A 16076-nucleotide genomic window follows, 5' to 3' on the forward strand; every position below is an offset into this window, starting at 1 on the left:
TGTATAGAGCAATTCACACAATAAGTCCAGCACATTGCCGTAGCTTGCATCAAATCTTATATTTATTGAAACAGCAACTTTTTATGCCTGACTAAAGTCTTAAAACCAAAGTTTTACTATTTCAATTAATATTTTGCTGTCACAAGACTGAAGGTGATGAAGACTGGATACAAATATAAACATGATTTTATAAAGCAGACAGGCATAACATACCATACACGAACGACAACCAAAGACTGAAAACAGGAACTAAATACGATGAAATGATGAAACGAATACAAACAGGTGATGATTAGAAGAGTGTGCAGATGTGAGCCAGGAGGGATTATGGGAAATGAAGTGTGCTGTGGTGAAGTGGCCTGGTGACTGAGGATTGTGACATTTGCAAACCGCAGCAGTGTGCAGAGCTCTTCACATTTCTATAATGAATATGAAAATAATTTTGAAGACAAGAACTCAAATCTCAGTGTTTGAAAAAAAATCACAAATGTAATGCCAAAATATCAATCATCTATAAACCACACATACTTTCCACGGTAAATGTCTAATTGATCAGTCATCATCAGAACATATTTACTTGTTTTTAAGATTGAGAAGTTCATTTTTTATATTTTACAGACCTGAAGTATGTACCGAAATATATTTATGTTAATTTCAACTCCATATAAATAGCTTTATAAAACAACACAACCCATTTGTGGTTTATCCATAAGAGTATTTTACATTAATGTACATCATCAGTTCCAATTGTTTACATCTTTTAAAAGTAAAAAACAAGCCACAAAACAATAACCCTAAAAACGCCTGGTCACCTCCCTATTTTACTCATTGATATGATATCCAATGAAGGCCAAGTATGAAGCAGTACCTCCATGCAGGTATGATGATGTAATCAATGTCATAGGGAAATGTCTTTGTTTTGCTCTTGATGACATTGGATGTTGTTCAGGTGCTTTTACAGCAGGATTGTCTCTCCTCCTTGTACTCGCTGGACGGGCCCAGGGTCACTGCGCTGATGGAACCTCTGGTGACCTCTTTACTAGCAACTTTCATGTGTATTGCTGATGGACGAAACATCATTCAACATTGTCTTAATGCATTTAAAGACAGTTAAAGTCTAGAAGGATTTTAAACTTAAGGTATGAACAGGTTTTGATACCATGATACAGATAACCCCAATAATATATTTGCTGTGCTTCAATGTTAATCATTGACAGAAGTAAAAAGAAAACTCACCTCTTAGAACTTCAAGGAAGGCAGATTCAACATTAGTTGACTCTAAAGCCGAAGTCTCCATATATAGTAAGCCTTTGGCCTCTGTTTTATCAAACAAAATGTAAATAGATGACAATACAACTTTATTCATAGTATGTCTTAAAGCGATAGTTCACCCCAAAATGAAAATTCTGTCATCACCGTCATGTCATTCCAAACTTGCATGACTTTCTTCTTCCGAACACAAAGATATTTCGATTGGGGTCCAAACAACACTGGACCGCACTGACTTTTATTGTATGTGCAAACATGTATTCCGAAGAAGAGAGTAAGTCAGATTTAGAATAACGTGAGGCTAAATTATAACCGAATATATATGCGCGTGAACTATCCCTTTTAGGGCTGAAATGTAAGGGTAATAAAATGTATTGATACCTGCAAAGTCTTTAGCCTCCTCTGTTGGTACAGTACGTAAAGTTCCCAGGTCACTTTTATTTCCCACAAGCATGACTACCATATGAGGATCAGCGTGGTCGTACAGTTCCTTCAGCCATCGCTCAACGTTCTCATACGTCAGGTGCTTGGTGATGTCATAAACCAGCAATGCACCCACTGCTCCCCTGTAATACCTACAAGAGCCAAACTATTCATTATTACACATGCAGAAGCAGAAGTGTGTATTGGCTCAAATTGCGCTTTGTGGTTCATTATTTGATTTACAGTGAGGAGTAAGGTACTTTTTCTCTACCGTTAAAAAGTTCGTTTTTATTTTACTTTCATACAGCAAGAATTAATTAAATTGATAAAATGTGACAGTAATTTTTTATGATATTATAAATGTCTTTAGTATTTCAAATAAATAAATAAATTCTATTAATCAAAGAATCCTGAAATAAATGTATATCAGTTTTCACCAAAATGTTTTAAAGAAATTCAACATTGATAATAAGAAATGTGTCTTGAGCACCAATTAAGCATATTAGAATGAGTTCTAAAGGATCATGTGACACTGAAGACTGGAGTAATGATACTGAAAATACAGCTTTGCCACCACAGGAAAACAGAAAACAGTTATTTTCACAATATTAATGTTTTTACTGTATTTTTGATCAAATAAATGCAATCTTAAAATAGATGAGCATAAAATACTTTTTTGGAAAAACATTTTTAAAAATCGAACCAACACCAAACTTTTGAATGGTATAGTCTATACTCTTTCATTTGGAAACTTTTTTTGCTTCCCTGATAATTACATTTAAAATATAATATCATTATGTCATATTATATCATTATGTATTGGTGGTTCACCCAAAAAGTATTCTGGATACTTAACATACACTTAAAAATCTAATCTAATTCAGTGACAAAAAATATAAAACCAAATGGCATCTACAAATAATGATACAGTAAAAGAGTTAAAAGTCATGCAAATATATTGGGGCCACTGTAGATGCCAGTAACATATCAGTTATACTTTTAACTGTATAACCGGTCACAAAAGGAGTGGTTCTGGGTGTGATGCTAATCTCAACGAATTCCAAAGCCTCCATAATCTTAAATAAGGATTCATGTGAACATACATAGATCTGAGGTATCTGTAGGATTAAAGGATAGTTTGAGATGGCATGATGAGGGACTTACGCTGAGGTAATAGCCCTATAGCGCTCTAGACCCGCAGTGTCCCAGATCTGGGCCTTGATGGTAATATTATCCACTTGAATGGAGCGAGTGCTGAATTCCACCCCAATGGTTGTACGGCTGTCATGATTGAACTCGTTTTTGGTAAATCTTGACAGTAAGTTGCTTTTTCCAACCCCTGACTCCCCAATTAAAACCACTGAAAGACAACAAAAGACAAGCTTGATTTTGTTCTAATTCACAAAATTAATAAAAATCACATGCAAACACAGAAAGAGAACATTTATTCATTTATTTATTATAGGCTATAGATTATTATTTTATGGGTTTCAGATCGAAAGGATCATTGTAAAAACATAAATCTGATCTCCAATCAAATTAATCAAACTTACCTTTGAAGACAAAGTTGTAGGCTAAATCTGTCCCCATGTTCACCCTAGAAGTAATGTGTCAGTCTGTGCTTACGTGTTACTCTATCTCAAAATCCACTGGGAGGAGAAAAGCAGATGCTCAAGTTTCTGAAAAGGTTTATAAATCCATTCTTGTGCTGGTCTAAAGGCAGATTGCACACGGCCAGACTCTTCTTTGAGACAGTTGGGGTGGGAGAGCAGGTGAAACAGGTAGAACCACTATAACACAACTGGGAGTGACTTCATGATCTCACACAAAACTGTCACAGTTGCTTCTCAATCATATATCATATTCTGTACGTCTGCAAATCAGACATAAAGCTGAGTCATAAAACCAGCCGTCCTGTATCAACAGGCACTTCTCAAACCTGTCAAATTCGGAACTCTGTTCTTGTGAACATAAAATAAAAGGGTTTCCCTTTGTATTCTTATCACGTAAGGAATGTCATTCTACAATACAAAAACAGATGCTAATTTACCTGTTTAGCCCAGTGTTTCTTTAATATTAGGTAAATTACACCTCTACTGGTCATGCAGCATTTACAAAATCATTATCATGTTAATAGTTTTGCATATTGATAGGTATACAAAGCTCACGGTGATATTAATGAACTGCATTCTTTATTTTAAGGCCGTTTTGTTACTTTTGTATGATAAACAATACTGTAGCATTGCCACAGTGCACAATGTAGGTCCTAAAACACTAGTATATTGCCGCACTGGCTTCAGTGTATGACCTTTAGCAATATTAAAAGACAAAAACTAAGCAATTTCACAACAAAGAAGAGCAAAGGACGCTGTACATCAAAATTTGACAGCAAAGAAATGAGTGAGCGTTCATCCTCCTGTCCTGTGGGTGGCAGCACCGCGCTGACGTGACGCTGTTGTGTTGTTTTGTGACGCGAATCGCTACTGGGGGAAAAGAAGCGCTTCCGTCAGTACACACGCCGGGTTCATCATGGCGGCGGGACCGATTTCAGAACGAAATCAAGGTAAAATTGAATAAATATAAACTCGCACGGAGACTTTTTATGTACTGTTCAAGAAAATTATTGCAGCACTGTGGAAACATTTTAAGCTCTTCCTGATTTCTATACAAGCATTGAGTCGATCACTTCCATTTATTCAAATACGTTTGCTTAAAAACTAATAACAAAGAAAAGTTTGGGGTTTAATAATTAAGTGTATCAAAACAATACAATCTATATCAACTACTATTAGTGATAATAATAATAATACGCTTAATAATATCTTTGTGTCCAGTGCAGCAGTGCATGTTTATTTTGATCATATTTTATTTTCAGATGCCACTGTATATGTGGGTGGCCTTGATGAGAAGGTCTCTGAGCCTCTTCTGTGGGAGCTTTTTCTGCAAGCTGGTCCTGTGGTAAACACACACATGCCCAAAGACAGAGTAACAGGACAACATCAAGGTGAGTTTCCATATCATTGAGCGGTCAAGATGAAAGATTTCAATCGTTTGGCATGATTTAAATTGATATTGGTCTTTGTTCTTCAGGTTATGGCTTTGTGGAGTTCCTCAGTGAAGAGGATGCAGACTACGCCATAAAGATCATGAACATGATCAAACTATACGGCAAACCCATACGAGTCAACAAGGCTTCGGCGCACAACAAGAACCTCGACGTCGGTGCCAACATCTTCATTGGCAACTTAGACCCCGAGATCGACGAGAAACTCCTTTATGATACTTTCAGCGCTTTCGGTGTGATCCTTCAGACACCGAAGATCATGCGAGACCCGGACACAGGGAACTCAAAGGGTTATGCTTTCATCAACTATGCCAGTTTTGATGCCTCCGATGCAGCTATTGAGGCCATGAATGGCCAGTATCTCTGCAATCGGCCCATCACGGTTTCATACGCCTTTAAGAAGGACTCAAAGGGCGAGAGGCACGGCTCAGCTGCAGAGCGTCTCCTGGCCGCCCAGAATCCACTTTCACAGGCCGATCGCCCCCATCAGCTTTTCGCGGACGCCCCACCGCCTCCCTCCATGCCCACACCTGTCATGACCGCCATGGGTGCAGGGATGCCAATGCCAGGTTAGATATTATGAGCATATTGAACTATTTCTGACATTTTCAGATATTTGACTATTACACAGCTCTAAACCTTGAGGGAAAAAATTCACATGCAGTTTTTTCTTCTTCTTTTTTTTCAGAAATAGGAATGAAGACTTTTTAAATGTGTATATATAATACACGCATGTGTATATTTCATAAATATGCATTCATGTATAAAATCAAAAAAAATCTTCATTCTTATTTTGTGAAAAAAAGTAATATAACTTTTTAAAATTTGGTCTCAAAACCGAAAACTCACTTAACCATATAACAAAAGCAGACATAGTTTTTTTAAATGAGAAAAAGTAAATGTATAGTTTAACTTACAATCTGCAAAGGAGTGGATAATGAAAATACTTCATTTAATGTCAAAGAACTTCACATAAAGTTTTTTTTTCTTCACAATATCTGTAATTTTCTGTAACTGATGGGATCTAGCAAAACACCCACATATGTTGCATGAAACATCTGGATCATGTTTGCATTTTCTTCTGTCACTGACCATAATTCTAACCTTGAAATCAGGATTCAGGACATAAACTAATATCTTAGATGTGAAAAACAGCTGAGACTAACTGTTGTAATCTGGCTCAGAGGAAGCTGGGAATTATGGCATTGTCAAAAAAAGGCAAAAATGCTACAAAATGCATGTCATATTTTGTAAGAAAGTGTGACGTGTTAGAGCAAAAAATCCACTATTTTTGGAATCAGCTCACCAAATTTAGTAAGAAACAAGTATTGGGTTTCATTCAGCAAATATGATACCGGGAAGTGTTATTTTTGGTACAATAAATGTCTTTTGCATCAATTTTATTTTTGTACATTGATCTCGCAGGGATGCCGCCTCCTGGTGCTTTCCCACCTGTTCCTCCTCCTGGCACAATGCCACCTGGGATGCCGCCCGGTATGATGCCTCCTGCGCCAGGTACTCCTTCACAACAGGGTGGAGGGCACCCACCGGGACCCCCGCCCTTCCCCCCTGGAGGAATGCATCCACCAGGAATGCCACCAATGCCGATGCCTCCGTCGGGACCTCCCGGAATGGTGCCGCCTCCACCTGGCCCTCCTGGATCTTCTCAACAAAGAGCACCTACTCCACCTGGCATGCCTCCTCCCCCCATGGGTGTCCCTCCCAGAGGACCATTCGGTCCCCCAATGGGTATGTGTGTGAAGAAGTGGCTTGTGCATTTCAACGGAGGCAAAATAGACAATGTTGTTGTTGTTGATGCAAAAATTCCTCCCCTTTTTTACAGGTCCACCAATGCATCCAGGTATGAGAGGGCCTCCACCAATGCCACCTCCAGGTTATGGTGCCGGCCCACCAAGACCACCACACTTCGGCTTTCAGAGAGGGCCTCCCTTGCCGCCACGTCCTCCTGCACCACCGAGGGGTCCGATGAGAGCACCAATGCCTCCCTAAGCCCTAATGTGAAGACCTTTTTGAAACCTTTGTTTTTATTTACATTCTGTGCTTTACTAGATGGACCACTTGCTCCTTTGTATACAGATTTCTTAATTTTGGTCATTGTACTATTTCAGAATTAGCAAGAATAAACAATTTTATACAACTGTCTAGTTTTTTTGCAAGTTTGTTTATAAAAGTCTATTTCAAATAAATGCTGTTCTTTTGAACTTTTTATTCATCATAGAATCCTGAAGTAATGTGCCACAAAATATTAAAGGGATAGTTCACCCAAAAATGAAAATTAGCCCATGATTTTCATCCTAGGTGTATATGACGTTCTTCTTTCAGACGAATACATCGGAGTTATTTTAAAATTTAAAAAATGTCCTGGTTCTTCCAAGCGTTATAATGTGAATTGCTGTATCTGTTTTGAAGTCCATAAAAGTGCATTTATCCATCATAAACGAACTCCACATGGCTCCGGGGGGTTAATAAAGGCCTTCTGAAGCCAAGTGATGCGTTTGTGTAAGAAAAATATCTTTATTTAAAACTTCATGAAGTAAAGTAACTAGCTTCCGGCCAAACAAACATACGGATTTGATTTAATTGTAACTTAAAGTGTAAACGTAACTTATGCGAGTAATGCGACATACTGCTGATATTTACACTACGCCATGACGCACTACGTCACTTCCGACGTCACAAGTGGCGCTTTAGGCGTAAGTGGAATCCGTATGTTCCTATTGGCCTGGAAACGTCTGAATATAAAGTTTTCTTACACAAACACTTTGCTTCAGAAGGCCTTTATTAACCCCCCAGAGCTGTGTGGAGCACTTTTATGGACTTCAAAACAGAAACAGCCATTATAAAGCTTGGAAGAGCCAGGACATTTATTAATATAACTGACTGTATTCGTCTGAAAGAAGAAAGTTATATACACCTAGGATGACTTGAGGGTGAGTAAATCATGGTCTAATTTTCATTTTTGGGCAAACTATCCCTTTAAGCAGCACAACTGATTTTAATAATATGAAGAAATGTTTCTTGAGCACCAAATCAGCATATTAGAATGATTTTTGAACGATCATGTGACTGAAGACGAGTAATGATGCTTAAAATTCAGCTTTACCATCACAGATTTAAATATATTAAAATAGGAAAACAATTATTTTTAATTATAATGATATCCCAGGATATTACTACTTTTTCTGTGTTTTTGATCAAATAAATACAGCCTTGTTGAGCATAAGTGTCAAAAACATTTAAAAGTCTTACTGACCCAAAACATTTGAACAGTATCATTGATGACTTAAATCTGATGATATGAGCTACTTTTATAGGGTTGAATATAATATCAACAAAAGAAAATATACAGAAGCTGACAATTGATATTTGCAACATTTTTAATCAAAAATAAGTCAAAAGCTTTATACATTTAAGCATATAACAAGAGGGAGAAACTCTAAAATCAAGATTTTGCATTAACACCAATGTAGGTCCATAAATTGTAGTGCCAGTATATTATTGTGGTTATTTTTTACAATGTGAGGACGGTAATGTCTTTACATAAAAAAAAAGGAAACTTAAATTATTTTAAAAAGTAAATAATTACATATTTCCTATGTGAGAAGCAATCAAAACTATTAAAATTGAAAATTTCTTCTGAGGTTACTACAATTATGTCTGTTACTATTTTTGTTTTGTTATATAGCACAAAATTGCATTCAATTTTAAAGTCACATACGCTTTTGCCATCTAATGCAAATCAATATCTCACATTATTCTGTGCCTGAAAAACCACTGATTATTTTGTCATAGCTCAGGGAGATAACATTACACATCATAAAGACCAGCCAGACATATACAAAACCCTGATATTGAAATCAGACTTTTTACATTTTTGAAAGCGATGTTAAAGGAACAGTTCACCAAAAAATGAAAAATCTGTCATCATTTACTCACCCTCAAGTCATTCAAAACAGTTGATGGACCCCATTGACTTCCATAATGAAAAAACTGTTTGGTTACCTATATTCTTCGTAACATCTTTTGTGTTCAGTAGAAAAAAGAGATCCATACAAGTTTGGAACAACTTGAGGTTGAGTAAATAATGACAGAATTTAAATTTTTGGGTGAACTACCCCTTTAACTAATTGTGAACAAGAGCTCTCAACTTAAGATTCAAAGGAACTAAAACAAAACATCAACCACATTATACATATTCAGAGAAAACAAATACATGTTACATAAGGAATGAGTTAATGAATGGGAATTATGCTTTATACCCATTTAAACAAATACTATATATGCAATAATTCATGTAGAATCCTTTATGAATGAAAACTAAACTTGACCAAAAATACACCAAGGCACTTTTAATTGACCTACAGATTTTTTAAATGGTTAAAAAAAACAGATTGCCTACAAATTAAATTCTTGAAACGTATGCATTACTTTATTACCAATGCATAGAACACAATCCACTGCTGCATTCTGAGATGAATCTTCAATGTTTAATTTCAGAAGCGATGAAACCGTCTGAATAAGACGGCTGCATTTCTACGGGAGCTCAAAAGACATGCAGTTTGCAAAGAGTTCCATCCTGAGTGAACCTTTTCCTGTTGTTTGAAGAACCCCATCTAGGACAATTGATGGGTGAGCACTTCTAAGGACACTGCAGATACAGACTCCCAGAAAAAATCATCTTCCCTGGTCATGTGTGTGTGTGTTTGTGTGTGTGTGTGCATATGATGCACATTGTGGTTGTTTCTTTGTGAACTTTCATTTGAAGCAAGAAACGTTAACCAAAACAGAACAAGGAAATAAATTACAAAAAGGACTTAATTGCTGAAAAATCAAAATGAACCAAACCAAAACCGTGCTGAAGCACTCTTTGGTTGCTTGAGGATTGAGTCCACGCTCTTGGGTGCTCTTTTAAGAGATGACTTCCGTGTGACCCGCTGTGGCTTCCACTAGAGTGATCTGCTCGTCCACGCAATCGATCTCTTCTGTTTTGATGACTACGCCACCTTCTGAATACATGACAACTTCCTCTTCTCCCTCCGTTGTTTCTTCGATACCGACCTCTTCCTGCACAAACACGATGTGCTCCTGGTCCAGCCCTGCGGTGCCGTTGGTCTGTCCATTTGACATGGCCTCCAGTTTCATGCGGTACCCTTCGGCTTCCTGCTCTTTGCGGAGCAATTGCTGACGATAGGATTGAGCTTTCCTGTTAGCTTCCTGTAACTGCCACTGGAGATGCTCCTGGAGATTGAAGATAAATCGAGATGGGGCGGTGATGAACAAAGTTATCATCTGATGGCTTTGCTCTAAAGGTTCTCATATATATATATATATATATATATATATATATATATATATATGTATTTATTTATTAGACTCACCGTTTCACCAGTCTCTGCATTATTGGATGAAACTTCAATTTTCCTTTTACGAGCAGGAGGTTCGGAGTCTTCTACCACTTCCTCTGTGATTTGATTGGCTGGAACTGCCAATACTGATATAAAAATAAAAGGAAACATGCTTAATTCAAGGTATAAGAATGTCAAGACAGCCGTGAAATATATACACATATACATATATACACACACACACAATTCAATAATATAATAATCATATACACTATTTTTTTTTAAAGAAATTAATACTTTTGAACAAGGATGTATCAAACTGATCAAGTGTGACAGTAAAGATTATTACATTGTTTAAAAAAATTATATTTTCAATAAATACTGTTCTTCAAACTTCCTATTCATTAAATCCTAAAATATCAGTTTCCACAAAAAATATTAAGCAGCACAACTTTTTTCAACATTGATAATTAAAAATGCTTCTTGAGCAACAAATTATCATATTAGAATGATTTCTGGATCATGTGTCACTAATGATGCTGAAAATTCAGCTTTGCCATTACAGAAATAAATGATATTTTAAAATATATTCAAATATAAAAAAGCTATTTTAAATTCTAATAATATCCTACTATATTACTATTTTTGATCAAATAAATGCAGCCTTGGTGAGTATGAGGCTTTAAAAAAAGTCTTACTGACCCAAAACTATATATAAATCTTAAAATGATATCATTGAGAAGTTCGGTTCAAAATCCAAAATAAGGATAGTTAGTTATACCTTGTCGTCCATCCTGCATTGTGACAAAGAACGGTTGTCCGAGTCCATTTGTCTGGAGGTTTCCATGTTGATCTGTTAATATGGTTATGACCCTCTGACCTGATTCATTCACCACTTGCTGGATACTCGAGTCCAAGGAACTGACAGCTATGGCCTCCTCTGTGTCACCTAAACATCATGAGAAAAACAAAATGCAATTGTTGGTTCAGTCAATTTAAAAATCATAAAATAACCAACAATGTTCAAATTGATTACATTCGTTTACAATTATTTTCTAGTCATATCGTACCCGAGCTGGCTTTGATCAAGTCAGAGAGGTTGACGACTCCCCCTTGGATGTTTGGGACGCCCTGAATGATGAACTGTGGGGTGGAGCTGCCGTTTATGATTGACGCTTCGGCATTCCTGTTCACCTGATTCTGCATTCCCTCCTAAAAGGCAAAACAAGGATTTATGAGGACAATCTATTAGGGCTTCTTTACACCTGGCTTGTTTGGAGCCTGCCTCATTTTCTCCCTAAATTTGGTTCACTTACCCACGATTTCACAGACAATGCCTAAGCTTGGTTCCAGACTAAAATGCATGTTTGAGCTGTTTTAACTTAAAAGCAACTTGCACTGACACATCTTCAAATATGTCAGAACCAATGTTATGTTTTTTTCTTCGAAGGCACGTTTATAAAAGTTACTTAAATGCCCTAACTGAACTAATGCCTAATCCTGGCTTGATCTAAGCCCCGTCTGTGAAACCGGGCCTTAGGCAAACATATACACGGAAATTATGCTCGGATCCTAAAGCCAAAAATCCCGGGCAGAGATAGCCTGAACGAGGTGGTCTTGACCCACTTGAAAACGAACTCCGGAGAGGTTTGCTTGTGGTGAGAGAGCAATCTGACCCAACAGATCAAGTTGTATCACAATATATGATTGTTAATTAAAGGTGCAACAAGCAATCTTTGAGAAACGCTGTTGAGAGTGGATCGAACCGAGCAGCACAACACACATGTAGCCAATCAGCAGTAGGGAGCGTGTCCTTCAGGATTTGAAGAAAGACGGCAGAGAGATGGTTGAGACATTACAAAAGAGAAAAGGTCTTAGGAATATCACTGGAAAAAGAAGGGCTATGATCAGGTAAGAGTTTTAGGACCCGTGTTAATATTAGAAAAGCTTAGGTTGCATCGTTTCTGCTCTATACGTGAGCAACATTGGTTTTGCTGTTTCACAGAACCAAGATATGCTGTTGTTGTAATGTTAGCTATACATTATTTTGCTTCAGCTATGATAAAGAGACACCCACTCTTGCATTGCTCGTGCATTTTGGCGAATGGACGCGAATATCAATAGTTTTTCTCAGAAATCACTTACTGCAACTTTAAATACGTAGCAGCAATGCTTCTTTTGCTAATGCCTCTGAAAATGAATCGTGGGTAAACCTGGAGTAAAGAGGAAGTGAAATTTCTCATTCAAATTTGGTCAGATGAACATATTTCACAACAACTGTACAAAACTCAAAAACACAAACGAAGTTGGCACCTTGATTCTTGCTCAAAATCATAAAGTAATATACCGGCAACAACAAAGAATGCCACATCAAGCTTGCAGAGTTGTTGTCTATCCATCATGACAGATGACCACTATGAGCAGAATCCCAAACATTAACAGGTGTACTCTGACCAATGAGAGAACAGTTTACTCGCACATCACTTGTATTAACATTTTTTTGGGTTACACTTCATTTTAAGGGGACGTAGTTACACATTACTACATGTACTTACTCTAGTAATAACAGTAAATTATGCATAATTACAAGTAACTAGCCCTAAACCAAACCCTATCAGTGTTTCCCACAGAATGACAGTGTAACTCTGGTGGGGGCAGGGGAGCGCGAGAGGTACGGGTGAGTGAGAGCGAGGGACGAGCGAGAGGTCCGGGTGAGTGAGAGAGAGCGCGAGAGGTACGGGAGAGCGCGAGAGGTACGGGTGAGTGAGAGAGAGAGGGACGAGCGAGAGGTCCGGGTGAGTGAGAGAGAGCGTGAGAGGGAGAGAGAGCGCGAGAGGTACGGGTAAGTGAGAGAGAGAGAGGTACGGGTGAGTGAGTGAGAGAGAGAGGGACGAGCGAGAGGTAGTGCTGCGCGAATGCGCTACGGCGCTCTGCAATCAAACACGATTTTAAATAGGCTTAGTAAAAAAAAAAAAAAAAAAATTGAAAATCAATGTCAGCGTTGATATTGTGGCGGGCCGCCACAAATAAATGAACGTATGGGAAACCCTGCCTATCCGTAATTCTATAGTAAGTACATGTAGTTAATTAAAATTACTCATTACTTATTTGAGTAAGTACAATGTAACTACTCCACCTTAAAATAAAGAGTAACCAATATTTGGTTCCATTTAGAAATGTTGCCTGGTGAAAGCGAACTGAACCAAGAAGAAATTGCAATATTGTAACTATTTTAATTCCGTTTTGGAACAAAGGTGTGAACACAGGAACACAGGTGTGAAAATGCCCTTAAAACAATTCTCTAGTGTTTTGCAGTTTACCCACACATGACAAACCTGTAACAGGTGTATAAGTTCTGCGTGTTGTATGTCGATAGCGATATCAAAAGCGGACTTGTCAAACTTGCTGAGGGCATGTACATCTGCACCATGTTTGACCAACAGCTCAGCGACGCTGTGATGGCCGTGCTGGGCTGCCCAGTGAAGAGCGGTCATCTTCAACATGTCTTTGGCATTGATGTCGGCACCACTCTAAAACATAAAGAGAGACTTTTGTCAGTCTCCTCGGTTGACAAATTGGAATAGTTTATTAGTACATCTAGTAAACTATAGCAACACAGGACAAGTCTCGTCTTACCCTGATTAATAAATCCACAATGACCTCATGGCCCTCTGTAGCCGCCATGTGGAGTGGGGTCCTGTCAACTTTGGTTCGGGCATCTCTGCTGACACCCGCCCTCAGCAGGACTTCAGCAGTGGAGTAATGACCATGCTGGGCTGCTAAATGTAATGGAGAAGTTCCAAGCTGCAAAATAGGTACATAAAAAAAAGCTTTTACATCGGTGTAAACTATTTTTTGTTGTACTGCCTCGTAGTTCCGCCTTGCGACAATTTACATTGCGCTATTTAAAAGCAGATAATGTCAATGACACATCATAGGAGTCAGAATATGGCTTGTTACGATTCTTAAAAAGCATTGATAACATCGTTTTTCTTATTGATTGCATCTCATGAAGGCTTAGCTCTAAAATCATATTAACTCATAACATTATTGATAACATGACCAACCCAGTCAGTGGTGAACGGGGCTCCGTTGGCCATCAGCGTCCGGACCTCATCATCATGACCATTCCGAGCTGCTTCTAAAAGACGCTTTCCCAAATCCACCAACGACATCTAGGCAAAGACAGAGATTAAATATACCATATAGGACTAAAAACTATGTTATTATGATGATAATGTCTGTGCATTAATCTAACAAAGATATATTGTACTGGAAAAAAAATCTACTACTGACCAGTAGAAAACATTAAATTCATTTCAAATTGTGTAGTGATTGCCTATTTGTAAATTTCACTTTTAGTGTGAGATGTGTATCAAATTATTAGATTACAGTTTTCATTTTTACCCTTTTCTTTTTACATACATTTTATATTTGGGAAAAGTGGATGTATGAAAGAGCAAGACAATTATGTTGCCAAGTCCTTAAATATATCAGTGCTTTGCATTACATCTCTTCCAAACATTTGCATCTGTCCAGAAAACCGATCTGAATTTAACCGTTATCATGAACAGATTTCGACGAATCATTCGTGTTTATTTTTCAGAGAATGTTTAAAAATACATATGTACTATATACACCAGTGCAGTAACCAGCTAAACAAAACATTTATAAGCAGCCAAGCGAATATTCAAAACGTAAATGATTGAACAACAGCCTTCCTGTCCATTAGAAAATAAGTGATGAAAACATTGGACAGAAATGGCAAAGAGAAACTCGTGTATATATAAAAATAACGCCGTGTAAGAACACATACACCAAAAACATGTGAACTTATAAACAGAAAACTTAGTTTGCATTAGTAAGCAAATATTTACGGGCGATTTTAAAGCTCGTATTTTACATGCCAAACTCATGTGCCATGTGGAGTCAAAAACAGAACCGACACACATCCTCCATCTGCGCCACGAACAAATAAAGACTGCGCGTATCAAACTCACCGTTGTAGCCTGTCTGTCGGACGTCTGTTGGGTGATATTAAAGTACTATATAGTTCTCCGTGCTGTATTTCTGAACTGGCTCAACATAAACATGTCTGTGTTTAAAGCGCATTCAGATATGGCGGCTGCTTTAACCCCGGAAATAAAAAGGAAGCTGCTCAGACGCTTCGGACGTGTCTCAAAACTAGATAGCTGCATACTTAGACATCATGTTTAGGCCTATTAAGTGCGGTTACTAGTGAGCTGCCAACTAAGACAGCATGTGTGGGCCTATTAAATGCGGCTACTAGCGAGCTGCCTTCTTAGACAGCATGTTTGGGCCCATTAAGTGCGTTTGAACCAGACCTATAAAAAAAATAACACCCAAAACAATGCACGAACCCCATAACGCAAAAAAGAAAAGAAAATGCTTACTAGGTAGGCACCTCGCTGGGTTTTGAGACACTGCCTACCTATTCAACTATTATAGATCCTAAATATTTCTATTTTTTTATTTTATTGATAATCTTTATAAATATCTATTGTAAGTGTATATTATATAATGGTAGAGTTTAATGTGTAGCCTACTTGAGTTTCTATGTAAATATAAACAAAACTTAAACATGTATATAAAGTGTGTGTGTGTATATATATACATATATATGATTTATATAATAAATCATAGACTGTAAAAAAAATAATGTTTATTTACATGTTTTAAATGGGGGGGGGGGGGTCATCTTTTATCTGGGGGGGAGGGGTTCTTTCTGTGGATGTTTAGAAATTAAGAAGTCTTGATCTTTACTGCGATGTATAAAGGCAAAACGCTGTAAGGTATAATATTGAATACTGCAAACTCTTTGCAGCTTCCTGCTTTCCTAAATTGCTACGCAGCTGTGTCAAAACACCTGTGCCTATTAGCACAATAAACCAAAGGAGAAGAAAATATTATCATAATCTACTGCAAGACTTGTT

General features: G+C 37.5%; 3 protein-coding genes across 4 annotated transcripts; 1 reads left to right on the forward strand and 2 right to left on the reverse strand.

Moving 5' to 3' along the window:
- Positions 1 to 44: 44 nt before the first annotated feature.
- Positions 45 to 3459, reverse strand: rab25a (RAB25, member RAS oncogene family a). 2 transcript variants are annotated; one of them, XR_013190149.1, is made up of 6 exons: positions 3246 to 3445; positions 2857 to 3052; positions 1651 to 1844; positions 1237 to 1317; positions 869 to 1061; positions 45 to 419 (listed from the first exon to the last, which is right to left on the reverse strand). XR_013190149.1 is itself a non-coding variant. In XM_077195126.1 (5 exons), exons 1-5 carry the CDS (start codon positions 3280 to 3282, stop codon positions 946 to 948), a joined length of 624 nt encoding a protein of 207 aa, XP_077051241.1. In that variant the 5' UTR covers positions 3283 to 3459; the 3' UTR covers positions 45 to 945. The 2 variants fall into 2 exon arrangements, 1 of the variants encoding a protein (XP_077051241.1); XM_077195126.1 differs by having other exon boundaries at positions 45 to 1061; positions 3246 to 3459.
- A 701-nt stretch (positions 3460 to 4160) lies between these two features.
- sf3b4 (splicing factor 3b, subunit 4) lies at positions 4161 to 6914 on the forward strand. Its single transcript, XM_077195127.1, has 5 exons — positions 4161 to 4255; positions 4568 to 4696; positions 4783 to 5325; positions 6182 to 6505; positions 6600 to 6914. Exons 1-5 carry the CDS (start codon positions 4222 to 4224, stop codon positions 6764 to 6766), a joined length of 1197 nt encoding a protein of 398 aa, XP_077051242.1. The 5' UTR covers positions 4161 to 4221; the 3' UTR covers positions 6767 to 6914.
- A 1222-nt stretch (positions 6915 to 8136) lies between these two features.
- gabpb2a (GA binding protein transcription factor subunit beta 2a) lies at positions 8137 to 15449 on the reverse strand. Its single transcript, XM_077195128.1, has 8 exons — positions 15123 to 15449; positions 14190 to 14297; positions 13759 to 13926; positions 13458 to 13652; positions 11193 to 11334; positions 10904 to 11071; positions 10156 to 10268; positions 8137 to 10015 (listed from the first exon to the last, which is right to left on the reverse strand). Exons 2-8 carry the CDS (start codon positions 14295 to 14297, stop codon positions 9686 to 9688), a joined length of 1224 nt encoding a protein of 407 aa, XP_077051243.1. The 5' UTR covers positions 15123 to 15449; the 3' UTR covers positions 8137 to 9685.
- Positions 15450 to 16076: the final 627 nt, after the last annotated feature.

Source organism: Siphateles boraxobius, unplaced genomic scaffold (genome assembly GCF_051911475.1).
Source record: "Siphateles boraxobius isolate OS27281-9 unplaced genomic scaffold, OSU_SipBor_1 33, whole genome shotgun sequence".
NCBI lineage: Eukaryota > Metazoa > Chordata > Actinopteri > Cypriniformes > Leuciscidae > Siphateles > Siphateles boraxobius.